This window comes from Panthera uncia, assembly GCF_023721935.1.
Source record: "Panthera uncia isolate 11264 chromosome B2 unlocalized genomic scaffold, Puncia_PCG_1.0 HiC_scaffold_24, whole genome shotgun sequence".
NCBI classification, from domain to species: Eukaryota; Metazoa; Chordata; class Mammalia; order Carnivora; family Felidae; genus Panthera; species Panthera uncia.
Genome location: NW_026057580.1, coordinates 75,439,912 through 75,455,575, shown reverse-complemented (window position 1 = coordinate 75,455,575; position 15,664 = coordinate 75,439,912). Strand labels below are relative to the sequence as shown.

Here is a 15,664-nt window from a genome sequence, read left to right as displayed (position 1 = left end):
CAGCAGGATTCTTAAGATAATTGGTAAGAGAACTTTATGGGTAGAAAGTCTAATAACATATTTTTTTTTCCTTGATATCCTATCCTCACCTTTGTTTTTAAAAGCCTGTCACATTTCTTGCTTCTACAACATAAATGTGAGAATGGCTGGGCTTTAGTTAGACCCCATCCTGTTCTTCTTTCTTCTTTCTTCTTGTTCATAGTTTTTGCTTTTTGTGTTTCTCTGCTTCCTGATTTCAGCTAGCATTGCATGGAATTTTAAGAAAAAAAGTAGACATGAGGAAGAGTCTTCTTTTGAGAATTTCCCAGGCAAATCCATCAGTTTCTGGGAGGTTCACTACACTTTCCTAGTTATATTCCTGTGAGATATTGGTCTCTGCTCTCAGTTCCTGGCACAGAGCTCCAAAAACCCTTGTGATTTCCTAATAAGAGTACTTAGGAGCATCTTTTGTTCTAATATTTGGTCTTTGACCTTGGTTCCTGACATAGAGTTCCCAAATCCCTTGGGATTTCCAGGGTGATAGCCATATCTTTTGTTCTAATGAGGTTACTCTTCCTAGGCTCCAGGATAGGGACTGGTTACCACAAAGTCCAAGCCATGATTAGAAGTTTGGATTTTTCAGCCCCATCTCTCCATTCTCCAGAGAGTGAGAGGGGCTGGAAATGGAGTTAATGATCAATCATGCCTACATAATGATCTCCATAAAAATGTCTAACATAGAGGATTCAGAGACCTTCGGGGTTGATGAATAAATACATGGTGATATGGAAAGAGTGGCCTATGCAGACAGGCATGGAAGCTCCGTGCCCCCTCCCACGTACTTTGTGCAACTCATCTATTTTATCTGGATGTTCATGTATATCATTCATCGTATTCTTTTATAATATACTGATAAACAGTAATGAACTGTTTTCCTGAGTCCTGTGAGCCACTCTACTAAATTAATCAAACTCAAGAAGGAAGCTGTAGGAACCTCTGATTTACAGTCCATTAGTCAGAAGCAGAGGCTACAACCCAGACTTGCAATTAGCATCTGAAGTGAGAGGGGCAGTCATGTGAGGCCGAGCTCTTAACTTATGGGATTTGACACTATCTCCAGGTAGACAGTGTCAGAACCTGGGCTGACTGTAGGACACCCAGCTGATGTCACAGAACTGCTTGGTATGAAAAACACCAGGCATTCAGTGACAAAAGTGTGTTAAGTGTGGTGATAGTGTGAGGGTAAAGGGAAGACACAGGAAGAGAACTGAGTTTTTCTTTACAATTCATGACGCCCAACTAGGTACACACAGCATGAGTTTGGATTTCAGGCATCACTTCAATGAGGACATTTCAATTGCCTGAATAACTTCTCTAAAGTGGTTACTCTTAACCACTTTATTTACTTTAGCTCATTTTTATTATATATATAAATATAAATAAATATTATACATATTTATTATAGCTAAATTCTCAAACTTGCTGCTGCGTCAATGCAACTACTTGTTTGAAGTACATTTTTTTTCTATAAAGTGGTATTACTGAAGCTCTTTGCTATAAACAGCAAAAACTTTATGAATGTTGGAAACATCTGTAATAACAACCTAGTACCAGTCAAGGAAAGGGTCAGACATAAAACTTGTTCAACAAGACAAAGTTTTTAAGGACGGAGTCACACTTTTTTGGGAACCAATTTAATAATCAAGGACAAGTTCAAAACTCCAGCCTGAACCAGAGTTATATTGGAATTTCTACTGGAACCTGTTGCTTCAGAGTCTTTGGTCACTGGTTCAATGAGCATCTGATAAAGAGAACTCAGTTTAACTTTGAAGTCAAATTTCCACAAGGCTTTTGCCATAATACCAACCTAAAGGCTCTTGAAGGGCTTCTTGCATTTATCACATTGTAATCACATGAGACGATCATAACTTTTTAGAAGATGTATGGTTAAAATGATAAGGAAATATTTGTTTAAAAATACATTCCCGATGGGGTGCGTGGGTAGCTCAGTCGGCTGAATGTCCGACTTCAGCTTAGGTCATGATCTCACAGTTCATGAGTTCCAGCCCTGGGCTTGCTGCTGTCAGCCTATCAGCACAGAGCCCACTTCAGATCCTCTCTCTGCTTCTCGCTCTGCCCCTCCCAAGCTTATGTTGTGTCTCAAAAAATAAATAAATAAATAAATAATTATATATATATATATATATATGTATATATATATATGTACACATATATATACACACACATATATATATATACACACATACATATATATATATATATATATATATATATATATATACATATATACATTCCCGAGACTAACTTCTTGCAGTTTTGTGGCCTAAGGTGTGTCAAATTAAATGGTGGCCCAGTCAGGTTAGGTGACGTCTGTGCCGGGAGAATTGGAAAGACAGTAATTTTGCTCAGTCCTAATCTGCACCCTTGTGGGAGGATCGGTCAGAGAGCACCAGGAAAGGAAAAGAAATTGTGGTTGTGAGAGCAGCTCCCTTGCACACACCAGACTTTCCATCCTTTCCCCCTCTTTGCTCTGTTGTTCATTCCCTCTCAAATCTTGAGGTGCCCAAAGGAAAGAGATTATTATGTCTCTAGAACATAGAATGGAATCAGCCTATACAAAATTAATGTAATTACTATGTTGGTTTCCAGATGTTAGCTTAATGCCAGACTATTAAAACTTTTAAAGATGAAGATTAAAACAAACATCGTGAGTAAACACCCAAATAAAGCCATGTCAGTGAATCTAGTGATAATCTGAGGCAATGGCAGAAATCTCTAGATAGGGTATCTGAGACATTGCTTCTGGACATCACTGACTGGGATAAACAAAATTCACTCAGGCTCTCTTCAGTCTTCTCTCCAAAGAGCTTCCGAATTCTTTGTCCTAGTCCTTGGCCTCTTGCCAGTTGTGTCTCTCCCCACCCCACCCCCATTCCCCACCACCATCTACCCTCCCCACCCAAAGCTGAGACCGCATTTTCTTGACTTCGCTGTTGTGCCTCACTAGACCTTGCACCAGTGCTATTTTCTTATTCAGGGTTTTGAATTTCAAGCAAAAACCCTCCATTTGTTCAAAAGTATCTTTTCTTCCTCCAGCCTCCCCTAGATCCCACATGGGGTTCAGGGAGTCCAGGGAGGCACGTGACCTGGCCTAGCATGAGCCTTACAGCTCCTAGTTCTACAGCCTGGAGCAGGTTCTGGACACAGAGGCACCGTTTCCTAATTTACAAAATTTTGGATAATAATACCTATTTCTTTGGATTGAAGAAATAAAGGAGATAATAAAGGAGATACATAGTGTTTGGCACATTATGGAGTCTTGATAGAAGGTACTGCTATAAACTTTAGGTCTTTTGCTACATTTAGTTTTCTACGCTTCCCTGTTTGTACCTATGACAGTGAAATTTTCTCTCTGTTTCTTAGATTGGCTTGGTTTACTTTTTTCCTCACCACTTCCCTATGATTTTTGTGGGTTTTCTTGTTTGCATTTGTAGTGTTCAAACTGTTAGCTTCCATATATCACCCTGAGGAAATAGAAGTCAGACTCAATGTCTATAGCTTCTGTAGCCTGAGATTTTAGCTGAAATATTATTTAAAAAAAAAAATTTAATGTTTATTTATTCTTGAGAGAGAGAGACAAGGACAGAGTGTGAATGGGGGAGGGGGAGAGTGAGACACAGAATCTGAAGCAGGCTCCAGGCTCCGAGCTGTCAGCACAGAGCCTGACGTAGGGTTCAAACTCACCAACTGTGAGATCACGACCTGAGCCGAAGTCAGATGCTTATTCTTAGATTAATGTCTACAGATATTAAATCAAAAAACAAACAAACACCGATAATGCAATTTTTTGATAAGTTTCAAATGAATTCCAATACTTTAAACAACTCCAAAGTTAAACTGGAATTCAGTCCCAACTGAATAAAATCTAGAATTGGCCACATAGTTATAATTAAACAATATTATTCTGGATGGCCATTTAAATAAGGAAGTGTAAAAATGAAATACTCTTACAGTTCTTATAAAAGTTTCAAAAAAGTATGACCATTAGAATTGATGAATATAGCTATTCCTATATCCTTATTTATTATTAAGGTATAAAATTATCTTCAAACATGTTAATGGTTATTTTTCAATGCATATTTCACATTCAACAGCTTCTAGGGGTGAATTGTTGGCTATCTCCATGCCAAAGGAATAAAAAAGAGTGTTTACACCAGATTCAATGGTATAATCATAAGGATCTGAATTACTCTCCCCAGAGATACACCCCCAAAGATTTCAACTGCAATTGCCAAATAAAAAGTTTTTCTTGCATTGATTCTTGGAGGACTTGTTTTCTTGCTTTAGCTATTTGAAGTTTAGACAGAACATCTCATTTGACCAATTGTGGTAGTTTTCTTTCCTTTCTTTTCTCTTTTATTATTACTAGAGTTGTTTGTGTTTACTATTTTTATCTTTCTTGTGACACTTTCCCAAAGAACATACATTTGTCTGTAATTCCCTTGGATTTCTGAGGACTAGCATTACTGAGGACAGCTGCATCAGGCCTTTCCACGGTCCAGGGGTATAAGGGATGTTAACAGAAATTCAAATAGTGAGCAATTGTACATTTTGCCTATACATGCGTTTCCTATTTCCTGCTGAATTCACGTAATTTATGCTTCTTTGTGATTTATTTATTCATTTTGTTTGCTTTATTACTGCAAAATAGAAAAGCAAGAGTTGAGGTTTTGAATTGTGTTATGATGCTGTAAGTGACAAAAAGTTAATTTAGTCATGGCTCATCATTCTTCTAGATGTCTATAAAAAAGGAACCCAGCTATATTCCAAGCTACATATGGGTTTTTGCATGCTTACCTTGTCTGACGGCTAGTGTGGTGGTATAGACCAAGAAGAGAAGGATGTAATTGAGGAAACTCTGGAAGACTGGTGTATTGGCATGGAAATCTTCTGACAGGTACTTGCTGGTCAAGCCAATTCCACAAATAAGAAGGGATAACACCTGGCCCAGAGCCACAGAGATTAACATCTCCCTGGAAAAAATATAGGAAACAGTGAAGATCAGCAGGAAGTCCACTGAAACAATAACAGTTAAAATTTATTGAGTACTTGTGCCATTCACTAGGCTAGGTGCAATACATAGTATTTGTTTTCACCCATCACAGCAACCCTATGAGCAGGGTGCAATTATTAGTGAGGTTTTAAAGAGGAAAAAAAAAAACAGAGTTTACAGGAGTTAAGGAATTTGTTCACTGTCATGTAACGAGGAAGTGGCAAAGCTGGGATTTGGGACCAAATCTCTCCAAGTGATCCTGGCTTCTAGCCACAGGACTCTGGAGCCTTGGAGGAAATTAACATCGTCGGTGATGCCCACCATAGCACTAAGTGTTCAGAAACCCGACAGAACACTTGCACGCTGGCAAAGAGGCACCATACTGTAACCTTATCTTCAGGTTCTCATACCAGTAATGAAAGATTCTTTTGTTTATAGATTGAAATCTGGGATCCAGGAACACTTAGGGGAAGGGGCTGTACGAACCCCAGAAAATCCAGGAGGACCATCTCCTCTCCATTCCCAGATTTTGGATCTTACTTTGCTCTAGTAAAGACTGATAAGCATTAGTCTTCACTCTCCTCTACACAAGATACTATTGCTTGCATGTTAAAAAAGTTATTCATGAAGCAAATTTACTGAGGTGATATAATAAAACATTTCAAATTCTGTGAATATTTTCTGTGGCTTTTAAATAGGCATTGAACAGCACTGTAGTAAGGACTAGGGGCAAGAGTCAAGGGGTTCACTATGCATAGAAATAAAGTGCCCATATGGGCTTTATGATCACATAAATCTACAGGATCCGACACAGGAAGAGCCCCTGGAAATATAAAGGAGGCTTCTGCCTTCCCCAAAAGTCTCATCTGACTTTCCTGGTTTATTTATAGAAACGGCAATGTAAAATAAGCAAAGAATATTATTTCTAAACATAAAAAAAATTAGTCAGAGGATACGTGATGTTACATATTTCCTCCCCCGTGGCAGATGTGAATCCATCTTTCTGGAAGGGGCACAGAGTCCTGGACAGATACCTTAGTGGTGTCTTGCTTAAAACAAGAAAAAAGAATGGGGTGCCGGAATGGTTCAGTCGGTTAAGAATCCAACTCTTGGGGCGCCTGGGTGGCTCAGTCAGTTAAGCGTCCGACTTAGGCTCAGGTCACGATCTCGCGGTCCGTAAGTTCGAGCCCCGCATCGGGCTCTGGGCTGATGGCTGGGAGCCTGGAGCCTGCTTCCAATTCTGTGTCTCCCTCTGTCTCTGCCCCTCCCCCGTTCATGCTCTGTCTCTCTCTGTCTCAAAAATAAATAAACGTTAAAAAAAAAAAAAAAGAATCCAACTCTTGATTTCGGCTCAGGTCATGATCCAAGGGTCATGGAATTGAGCCGTGCATCAGGCTCAATGCTGAGCGTGAAGCCTGCTTGAGATTGTTTCTCCCTCTGTCCCCCCTCCTTCTCTCTCTCTCTACATTAATAAAATAAAAGAGTAAATATTTAAAAAATAAGAAAAAAAAGAAAGAAAGGAAAAAGAAAAAAGAAAAAGGCATCTATCACATTTTGGTCATTCCATTTGTTTCAATGAGGAGGAAAAGTGGAGCAAGGCATGAGGGCCCATAGAAAAGGCTTTCCTGAGGATAACCTGTAACATACTGGTAGAGGCTTCTCCTTGGTTGCCCTGTTTCCAGGTATTGGGCCTGACCCCTGAACTCAATCTTTATAAAGGGATCAAAGAGATATTTTTACACGTGTATTCTACAATGTCAGTCTGCTGCTTAGAATCCTACAATGGTGCCCTATAAAATGCAGTGATCTATAAGGCTTATGATACATGATCCAGAAACATAGCTGCCAACATTTCCTCTCATCCGTCTGCATTCATGCTCCTCCTCCCAAAGGGAGATGGGATCTACTTCTCCTTTTCTAGAAGCAGAGCTCCTCTTGTGACTTATTTTGACCAACAGGATGTAGGGGTAAGGATGTCATGTGACTTCCAGACTAATCCGGAAGAAGCTCCACAGCTTCCACATTTCACTCTCTGCAGATACAGCTTACATGTAAAGAACCTAGGTTGCTGAATATTAGGTCACCACGTGTAAAGAAAAAGAGAAACCCAGCCAGCCAATGTCACCCCAGCTGAAGCACCAGACATGTAAGTGAGGCTCCTGGATCCTCCTGCCCCATTGGAGCTGTACCAGCCGGTGCCACGTGGAGCAGAGACGAGCCATCCCCAGAGACTGTTGCCCAATTGGAGAACTGTGAGAAATAATCAATGGCTATCGTTTTACGGCATAATATTTGTGGTGGTTCATTATGGAACATCAGGTAACTGAAAACAAGGCCCTACGTGCCTTCCCTCCACTCTTAATACCTCTGGAGCCTTACTTCCCGCTTTCATTTCCCCATGAAGCCAGAGCTCCAGTCCGACTTACACCTCAACAATAAGTCACAGTCTTCTTTGCTGGCATTCCTTTGCATGTGTTATTATTTCTAGAATGTTTTTCCTGCCTTTATCAGTCTGACTCCTATTCATCTTTTAAGATTTGGCTCATATGTTACCCCCTTTAAGAAGTCTTACCTGGGTTGCTTCTCCTTCATTTCTATATCTTGTATTATAATTAATGATTTTACCCCCTGTTTCCCTCTGCCAGACAGTGAAGTCTATATAATGTTCTTTATTTACTGTACCTATTGTTGGACAATACCATTCAGAAGAAGTAGTGAATGAAGAATTCAAAGACGGGGCAGAGGCAGGCCTAGGCAACACTGAACAGTTTTGCCGAACCAGAATTAATTCAAAAGTTTTTAAGCCAGCCTAACAGAGAAGTGTGATACCCACTAACAAAAATCACGATAAGGAGTTGGTTTGAGTGGAAAGATAACAAAAAAACTTTGGTATATTGAATCTGAGCTGCCAGATGAGCTTCCAAATGATCCAGCAGTATTTGCAACAAGAGATAAGAGTTGGATAGGGAGAACAACCAGGAGATGAATATGCAGAAGTTATACACCTAAAAGTGATGGATGGCTCAAGTACTAGAAACGGATGATATTGCCAAGGAAGAGAGAATAAGAAGTCTAGGAAAAATCCTTGGGGAATCCCCACATTGGGGTTAAGGGAAAAGAAGAGGCACATCATTGGAGTCACAAGTGGTTGGAAGGTTAAGGGGAAGACAAGGAAAGCTCTTGCTGTCAGGGAAAGCAAGGGAACAGAGACTTTCATGGAGACGGTAGTTGTAATACTGAATGTTGCTTAGAGGACAGAGAGAATGTGTACTGGGAGAAGATAATTTGTAGTCACTGCTAGCCTTTGAAAGACCAGTTTTTGCAGAGTGGAGAGTAGCAGAGCAATACTGGTATTATGGAAACCAAGGAAACAGAGAATTCCACAGAGGGAATAGTTAGCTGTGACTAAAGGGACAGGAAGTCCTAAGATATAAAAGTGCTGACTTTGAAGAATTTTGGAGAATTCAAAGAATTCTTTGAAGAAGTCTGATCTAGTCACCACAAAACACAATAATTATGATGAGAGCTAAAATAATAATGTATAAAATGATTTACAATTTAATTTAGAGTGGATTCATGATTATCCTCTCATGAGGTCACTCTTGATTATTTGCATAATAACTTACATCCTGAAGTGGAAAAGAAATAGGGAGAGTTACAACTAATTGGTTGCTCCCAATGCTGAGTATGTCGACCAGAAAAGAGTGGGTATGGAGTATGTCTCCTTGAGAAAATAAGGTTAAAAATGGCCACAACATGGGAATTCCTACAGCTGCTTAAATTATAACCATCGTATTCAAAACTTTGGCAATATCCTGTGCCTTTCTTGAACAAAATCAAGCCACCAAAAATAACTGATTACTTATGTAACGGAATCAAATTTTAGTTTTCTGATGTATATGTACCTGTATACTATAAAACAGCCTTCTACATGTCAGGCACTATGTACTCAAAGATGAGTAAGACATAGTCCTTGTCATTGGCAAACTACTAACCAAGACTTTGGAGCTGAGTTCCCAAATAACTTACTACAAAATGAGGCTAGTTACGGTGAAATAACAATAATAATTCATATTTAATAAGTTCTCAGCCTGTGCCAAGTCCTGGGCTTTACCTTTATATATACTATCTTATTTAATCCTTATAGTAACCTTATAAGGCAGGTACTACTTTTTGTATTTATTTCTTATAGAAATGTGCTGTCACTGGGCACATTCTGAAAGCTTATGGTGCAATGAATCCATTTGCTAGATATTAATTTACTTTTTATACTTTTTAAAATACAGTATTGATTACACACTAGCATTTGAATTAATAACCCTTTAAATTAAAAGGAACGGAAACAGTAGACCCTTAATACAGAATAACTTTTCTAACAGAAAACCTGTTTTCTAAATATTTTGTACCTATCTGTCCACTGCATATGTAATTATACATTCACAGTATATATTTCCATTAATTTATACTTTATAAATATATCAACATAAATATGTAGATATTTAGTTTTATAGATACACACACATATACCATAAATCAAATTAATAAATATTATCTCAAAAAGCATTGTTTATTATCTAATAAATGCCAGATATTATGCTACACACAGAATAGTATGATGTATAAGCATGTGTCCAGATCTTAAGGAACTCAGTTTCAAGTAGAAATAGGGCTGGCTACATAATTGCAGGCCCTAGTAAAAAATGAAAATGGGGGTCCTTTGTTCTAAAAGCAGGGAAAAATGTGATTATAAGCACTTGCAAAGATCTCTCCCTATCAACTTGTCTTTTTTTTTTTCTCATTACTTTTTGACCCCTTTCCCTCCTTTCTCTCAACCCCCAATCCCCGCAGCTCTGACAATGACCAATATGTTTTCTTTATCTATGTGCTTGTTTTTTTTAATAGATAAAAAAATTCCACATATGAGAGATCATACAGTATTTGCCTTTCTCTGTCTGACTTATTTCATTTAGCATAATGCCCTTAAGATCCATCTATGTTGTCGCAAATGGCAAGAATTCATCTTTTTCATGGCTAAATAATACGGTCCACACCACAATGCACACACCACAACTTCTGTAACCACCCATCCATTGATGGTTTATGGTTGTTTCCATATCTTGGCTATTGTACACAACACTGCAATGAACACGAACATGGACATAAGGGTGCAGAAATCTTTTCTAATTAGTGTTTTTATTTTCTTCAGATAAATACCTGAAAGTGGAATTGCTAGATTATATGGTAGTTGTATTTTTATTTTGCGGGGGGAACTTCCTTAACTGGTTTCCACAGTGGCTGCACCAATTTACGTTCCAACCAATAGTGCACAAAGGTTTCCTTTTCGCCACATCTTTGCCAACACTTATGTCTTGTCTTTTTAAAACAATAACCATTCTAACAGGCATGAGGTGATACCTCATTGTGGTTTTGATTTGCATTTCCTTGATAATTAATGATGCTGAATATCTTTTCATGTACCTGTTGGCCATCTTCATGTCTTTGAAAAAATGTCTATTTTGATCCTCTGTCCAGTTTTAAATTGGATTGTTTGTATTTTTGACATTGAGTTTTATGAGTTCTTTATATATTTTGGATATTAGCCCCTTATCAGATAGATGATTTGCAAATATTTTCTACCATTCTGTAGGCTGTTTTTCATTTTGTTTGTAGTTTTCTTTCCTGTGCAGAAGCTTTTTAGTATGATGTAGTCTCACTTCTTTTTGTGTTTACTGCTTCTGCTTTTGGTGTCAGATTGAAATAAACCATCACCAAAATCTGTGTCAAGGAGCTTACTTCTTATGTTTTCTTCTAGGAGTTTTATGGTTTTGGGTCTTATGTTCAAGTCCTTAATGGATTTTGAGTTAATTTTTGTGTATAAGATAGTGGTCAAGTTTCGTTCTTTTGTCCAGTCTTTCCCCATTGTATATTCTTGTCTTGTTTATTGTAAATTAGTTGACCATATATGTGTTGGTTTATTTCTGGGCTTTCTATTCTGTTCCACTGATCTATGTGTCTGTTTTTATGCCAACACCATACTGTATTAATCACTAAAGCTTTGTAATGAAGTTTGAAATCAGGACGCATGATGCCTCTAGCTTTGTTCTTTCTCAAGATTGCTTTGGTTATTGGGTTTTTTTAAATTGTTTTTTTTTTGTGGTTCCATACAAATTTTAGAATTATTTGTTTTATTTCTTTGAAAAATGTCATTGAAATTTTGATAGAGAATGCACTGAATCTGTATATTGTCTTGGATAGTATGAACATTTTAACAATATTGACTCTTTCGATCTATGAGCACAAAATAATCTTTCCTTTTATTTGTGTCTTCTTCAATTTTATTAATGTCTCATAGTTTTCACTAGAGGTCTTTCATCTCCTTGGTTAAATTTATTCTAGGTATTTTATTGTTTCTGATGCAATTGTAAATGGGATTTTTTAAATTTCTCTTTGTGATAGTTTACTATTAGCACAAAGAAATGCAACAGATTTTTGTGTATTGATTTTGTAGCCTGCAACTTTACTGAATTCATTTATTAGTTGTAACAGTCTTTGATGTAGTTTTTAGTGTTTTCTATATATAATATTATGTCATCTGCAAATAGTGACAATTTTACTTCTTTTCTTATTCAGATGACTTTTATTTCTTTTGCTTGCCTAATTACTCTGGCCAGGACTTCCCATATTGTGTTTAATAAAAGTGGCAAGAGTAGGCATCCTCGTCTTAGGGGATAAGCTTTTAGCTTTTCACTGTCGAGTAGGGCTTGCCACATATGGCTTTTATTATGTGGAGTTATGTTCCCTCTACAGCCACTTTGTTGAGAGTTTTTATCATAAAAGAGTGCTAAATTTTGTCTAATGCTTTTCCTGTATCTATTAACATGATCATATGAGTTTTCTCCGTCATTTGTTAATGTGTTGTATCGCACTGATTTTCAGGTGTTGAGCCATCCCTGCATCTCTGGAATAAATCCCACTTGATCATGGTGTGTAATCCTTTTAATGTACTGTTGAATTTGGTTTTCTAACATTTTGTTGAGGATTTCTGCATCTATGTTCATCAGAGATATTGGCCTGTAATTTTTTTTTTCTTCTGACATCCTTGTATGGTCTGGTATGAGGGTAATACTGGCGTCATAAGATGAGTTTGGAAGAGTTCCCTCCTATTTTTCGGAAGAGCTTGAGCAAGGACTGGTTTAATTCTTCTTTGAATGTTTGACTGCATTTACCAGTGACGCCATCTGGTTCTGGACTTTAGTTTGTCGGGAAGTTTTTGATTACTGATTCAATGTTCTTAGTAGTAATTAGTCTGTTTAGATTTTATATTTCATCATGATTCAATCTTAGTAGGTTGTATGTTTCTAGGAATTTATCCAATTTTCTAGTTTGTCCAATTTGTTGGCAGATAATTGCTCATAGCAATCTCTTATGATCCTTTGTATTTCTGTGGTATCAGCTGTAAAATCTCTTTCATGTCTAATTTTATTTAAGTTCTCTGTCCTTTTTTCTTCATAAGTGTAACTAAAGGTTTGTCAATCTTGTTTATCTTCTCAAAGAACAAGCTCTTAGTTCACTGATTTTCCCCATTGCCTTTTTGGTCTTTATTTCATTTATTTCTGCTCTAATCTTTATTTCCTTCCTTTCCTTCCTTTATTTCCCTCAAGCTTTGTTTATTCTTTTTCTAGTTCTTGAGGTATAAAGTTAAGTTGTTTATTTGAAACATTTCTTTTTTGAAGGTTTTTCTGAAATGTCTTTCAAAAGGTTTTTTGAGATAGGCACTTATTGCCACGAACTTCCTTCTTAGAGCAGCTTTTGCTACATCCCACAAATTTTGATATGTATATTTCTGTTTTCATTTGCTTCAAGGTATTTTTTTTTACTTTTTCTATGTCTTCATTGACCTGTTGGTTGTTCAGTAGCATCTTGTTTAATCACTACATATTTGTGAATTTTCCACTTTTCTTCATATAAAAACTTTCTACTATTGGGGTCAGGAAAGATGTTTGATGTGATTTCAATCTTCTTAAATTTATTAAGACTTGTTTTGTGGCCTAACATATGATCTATCCTAGAAAATGCTCTTTTCTTTTTTTTTTTTTCTGTTTATTTTGAGAAAGAGAGCACGAGAGTGAGGGAGAGGTAGAGAGAGGGAGAGAGAGAGTCCCAAGCAGGCTCCATGCTCAGCACAAAGCCTGATGTGGGATTTGATTCCACGACTGTGAGATCATGACCTGAGCCAATACTGAGAGTTGTATGCTTAACCAACTAAGCCACCCAGGTGTCCTATTCTCTTTTTTTTAAATGTTTATTTACTTATTTTGAGAGAAAGCATGAGTTGGGGAGGGGCAGAGAGAGAAGGGGAGAGACAGAATCCCGAGCAGGCTCTGGTGCTGTCAGCGAAGAACCCTACTCGGGACTCGATCTTATGAAACTGAGATCATGACATGAGCCGAAATCAAGAGTCAGATGCTTAACCAACTGAGCGACCCAGGCCCCTTATCCTAAAAAATATCCTAATTGTACTGGAGAATAATGTGTATGCTGTCCCTTTGGGATGGAATATTCCATATATATAACTGTTAAGTCCATCTGATCTAATGTGTTACTTAAGGTGAATGTTTTCTTATTGATTTTGTCTCCGGATGATCTATCCATTGATATAAGTGGGGTATTAAAATCCCCTATTATCCTACTGGTGTTTGTTTCTCCCTTTAGGTCTATTAGTATTTGTTCTGTATATTTAGGTGCTTCTATGTTGGGTGCATAAATATTTACAAATGCTATATCCTCTTGTTGGATTGACCACCTTATTATTATGTAATGCCCATCTTTGGGTCTTATAGTCTTTGGTTTAAACTCCATTTTGCCTGACATAAGCACATCTACTCCTGGTCTCTTGTGATTTCTATCTGCATGGAATATCTTTTTTGTCTCTTGGTTATCAGTCTGTGTGTGACCTTATATCTGAACTGAGTCCCTTATAGGCAACATAAAGATGGGTCTTATTTTTTTTTTAACCAATCAGCCACCCAGTGTCTTTTGATTAAAAAATTTAGTCTATTTACACTTAAAGTAGTTATTGATAGGTGTGTACTTATTGCCATTTTGTTAATTGCTCATTGGTTGTCTTCACAGTTCTTCTCTGTTTCTTTCTTTGTCCCTGCTCTCTTCCTTTGTGGTTTGATGACTTTCTGTAGTGGTATGCTTATGGTCCTTTCTCTTTACCTTTTGTATGTTTACTATAGATTTTTGCTTTGCTGTTATCATTAGGCTTACATAAAACTGCTTATGACAGATATTACTATTTCACAGATAATTAAATTTTTATAGATAAGTAAATTGATGCTTAGAGGGGTTAAGCAAACAGCCCAAGATCACAGAGCTAGCATGGGGAAATGGGGAAGAGTGTGGATGGAAACTAGGTTATTTGACTCAAATTCCCAACATCTTAATTACTATGCTATACCACCCTAGGCTGCCAAAAAAAAAAAAAAAAAAAAAAAAAAAAAGAAAAAAAAATGGTTTCCCTCACAAAGGCAGAGTGCACAGTGCTAGAAACCTAAGTTGCTAGGTTCCAGGAATATTCTGAGTAAGGTGAAGACGAAAAAGCCAGCCAGAATGACTAATGAAAACTCTTCCACTAAGACCTCTATAATGTGTGCCTTTCAACAGGAGGTCAACACAGGCTTACGCTTGTTTCTTTAGACAAACAAAGCAGCAAATCTCCAGTAATCGGTTTTTGCTTTTAATTAGTGACCATGTCATTTAGCTGCTCTGGTATGATTTGATACAGAATGCAAATTATTGTTTTATTGGTCATGCTAATAAACGTGACTTGTAAAAACAGGAAGGAATGGAAGGAGCCTTTCACTATGAGTTCTTTCCCAGCCACAGAAAGCTAAATACTATAGCTAGTGTAGTCTACACATCTGTTACCAGAGTCACCAAAGCAAAATAAGTAAATAAATAAAAATATAAAGAAATCTAGATGTTGACCTAGATAATAAACTGTTAATTCCATCTCCACACCCTTGCCATTTTCATTTCATCAAATTCTCTTGTGTTGTCTTTAACCACCGGACAAATCCTTTTGGTGATTTGTTTCACAGAATGTTCTCCCTACCACTCTCTCTGTTTTAGGATCTTTTCAGTTTATTTATCATTGCCTTATCCCTCTGAACTATACTTTTTCCCATAGGTAACCACCACAGTAGATCTGTAGTCCTTTCACCTAACTCTTCATAATCTTAAGACCTGTCTTCCCCAGAAAGTCTCCGTTTGGTTACTCCCTGCTCCCTGAAGCTGAGTTAAGTGCCCTCATCTACATGTTCCTATCTCTATTTTACTCACCATATAGTGTAACTCATAAGCTCCTGAAAAGAAGGGAATGTATTGTATTCGCTTCTATGTTCCTGGTGCCTTGAGCATTGCTGGGTGGAAAGGAAATAGATGCTCAATAAACACAGAATGAATAAACATGTTTAAGAGAGAACAAATATTTGTAAAGAAAAAGGGCAAAATCCTAGAAGATTTGAAAGATCACTGCTAATCTTGTCTTGAAAAACTACTAGTTTTGAAAGACAAAGCAAACCTTGTTTTTACTGTATTCCATTT

At 37.3% G+C, this 15,664-nt stretch overlaps 1 protein-coding gene across 1 annotated transcript in view; it reads right to left on the bottom strand.

Annotated features, from left to right (window-relative positions):
• The window catches only part of SLC35F1 (solute carrier family 35 member F1), a 407,846-nt gene that overhangs the window by 151,264 nt on the left and 240,918 nt on the right, over positions 1 to 15,664 (bottom strand). Inside the window, exon 2 of the mRNA XM_049654249.1 lies at positions 4,858 to 5,033. Coding sequence (XP_049510206.1) covers positions 4,858 to 5,033 — 176 coding nt within the window. The remainder of the gene's footprint in view (positions 1 to 4,857; positions 5,034 to 15,664) is intronic.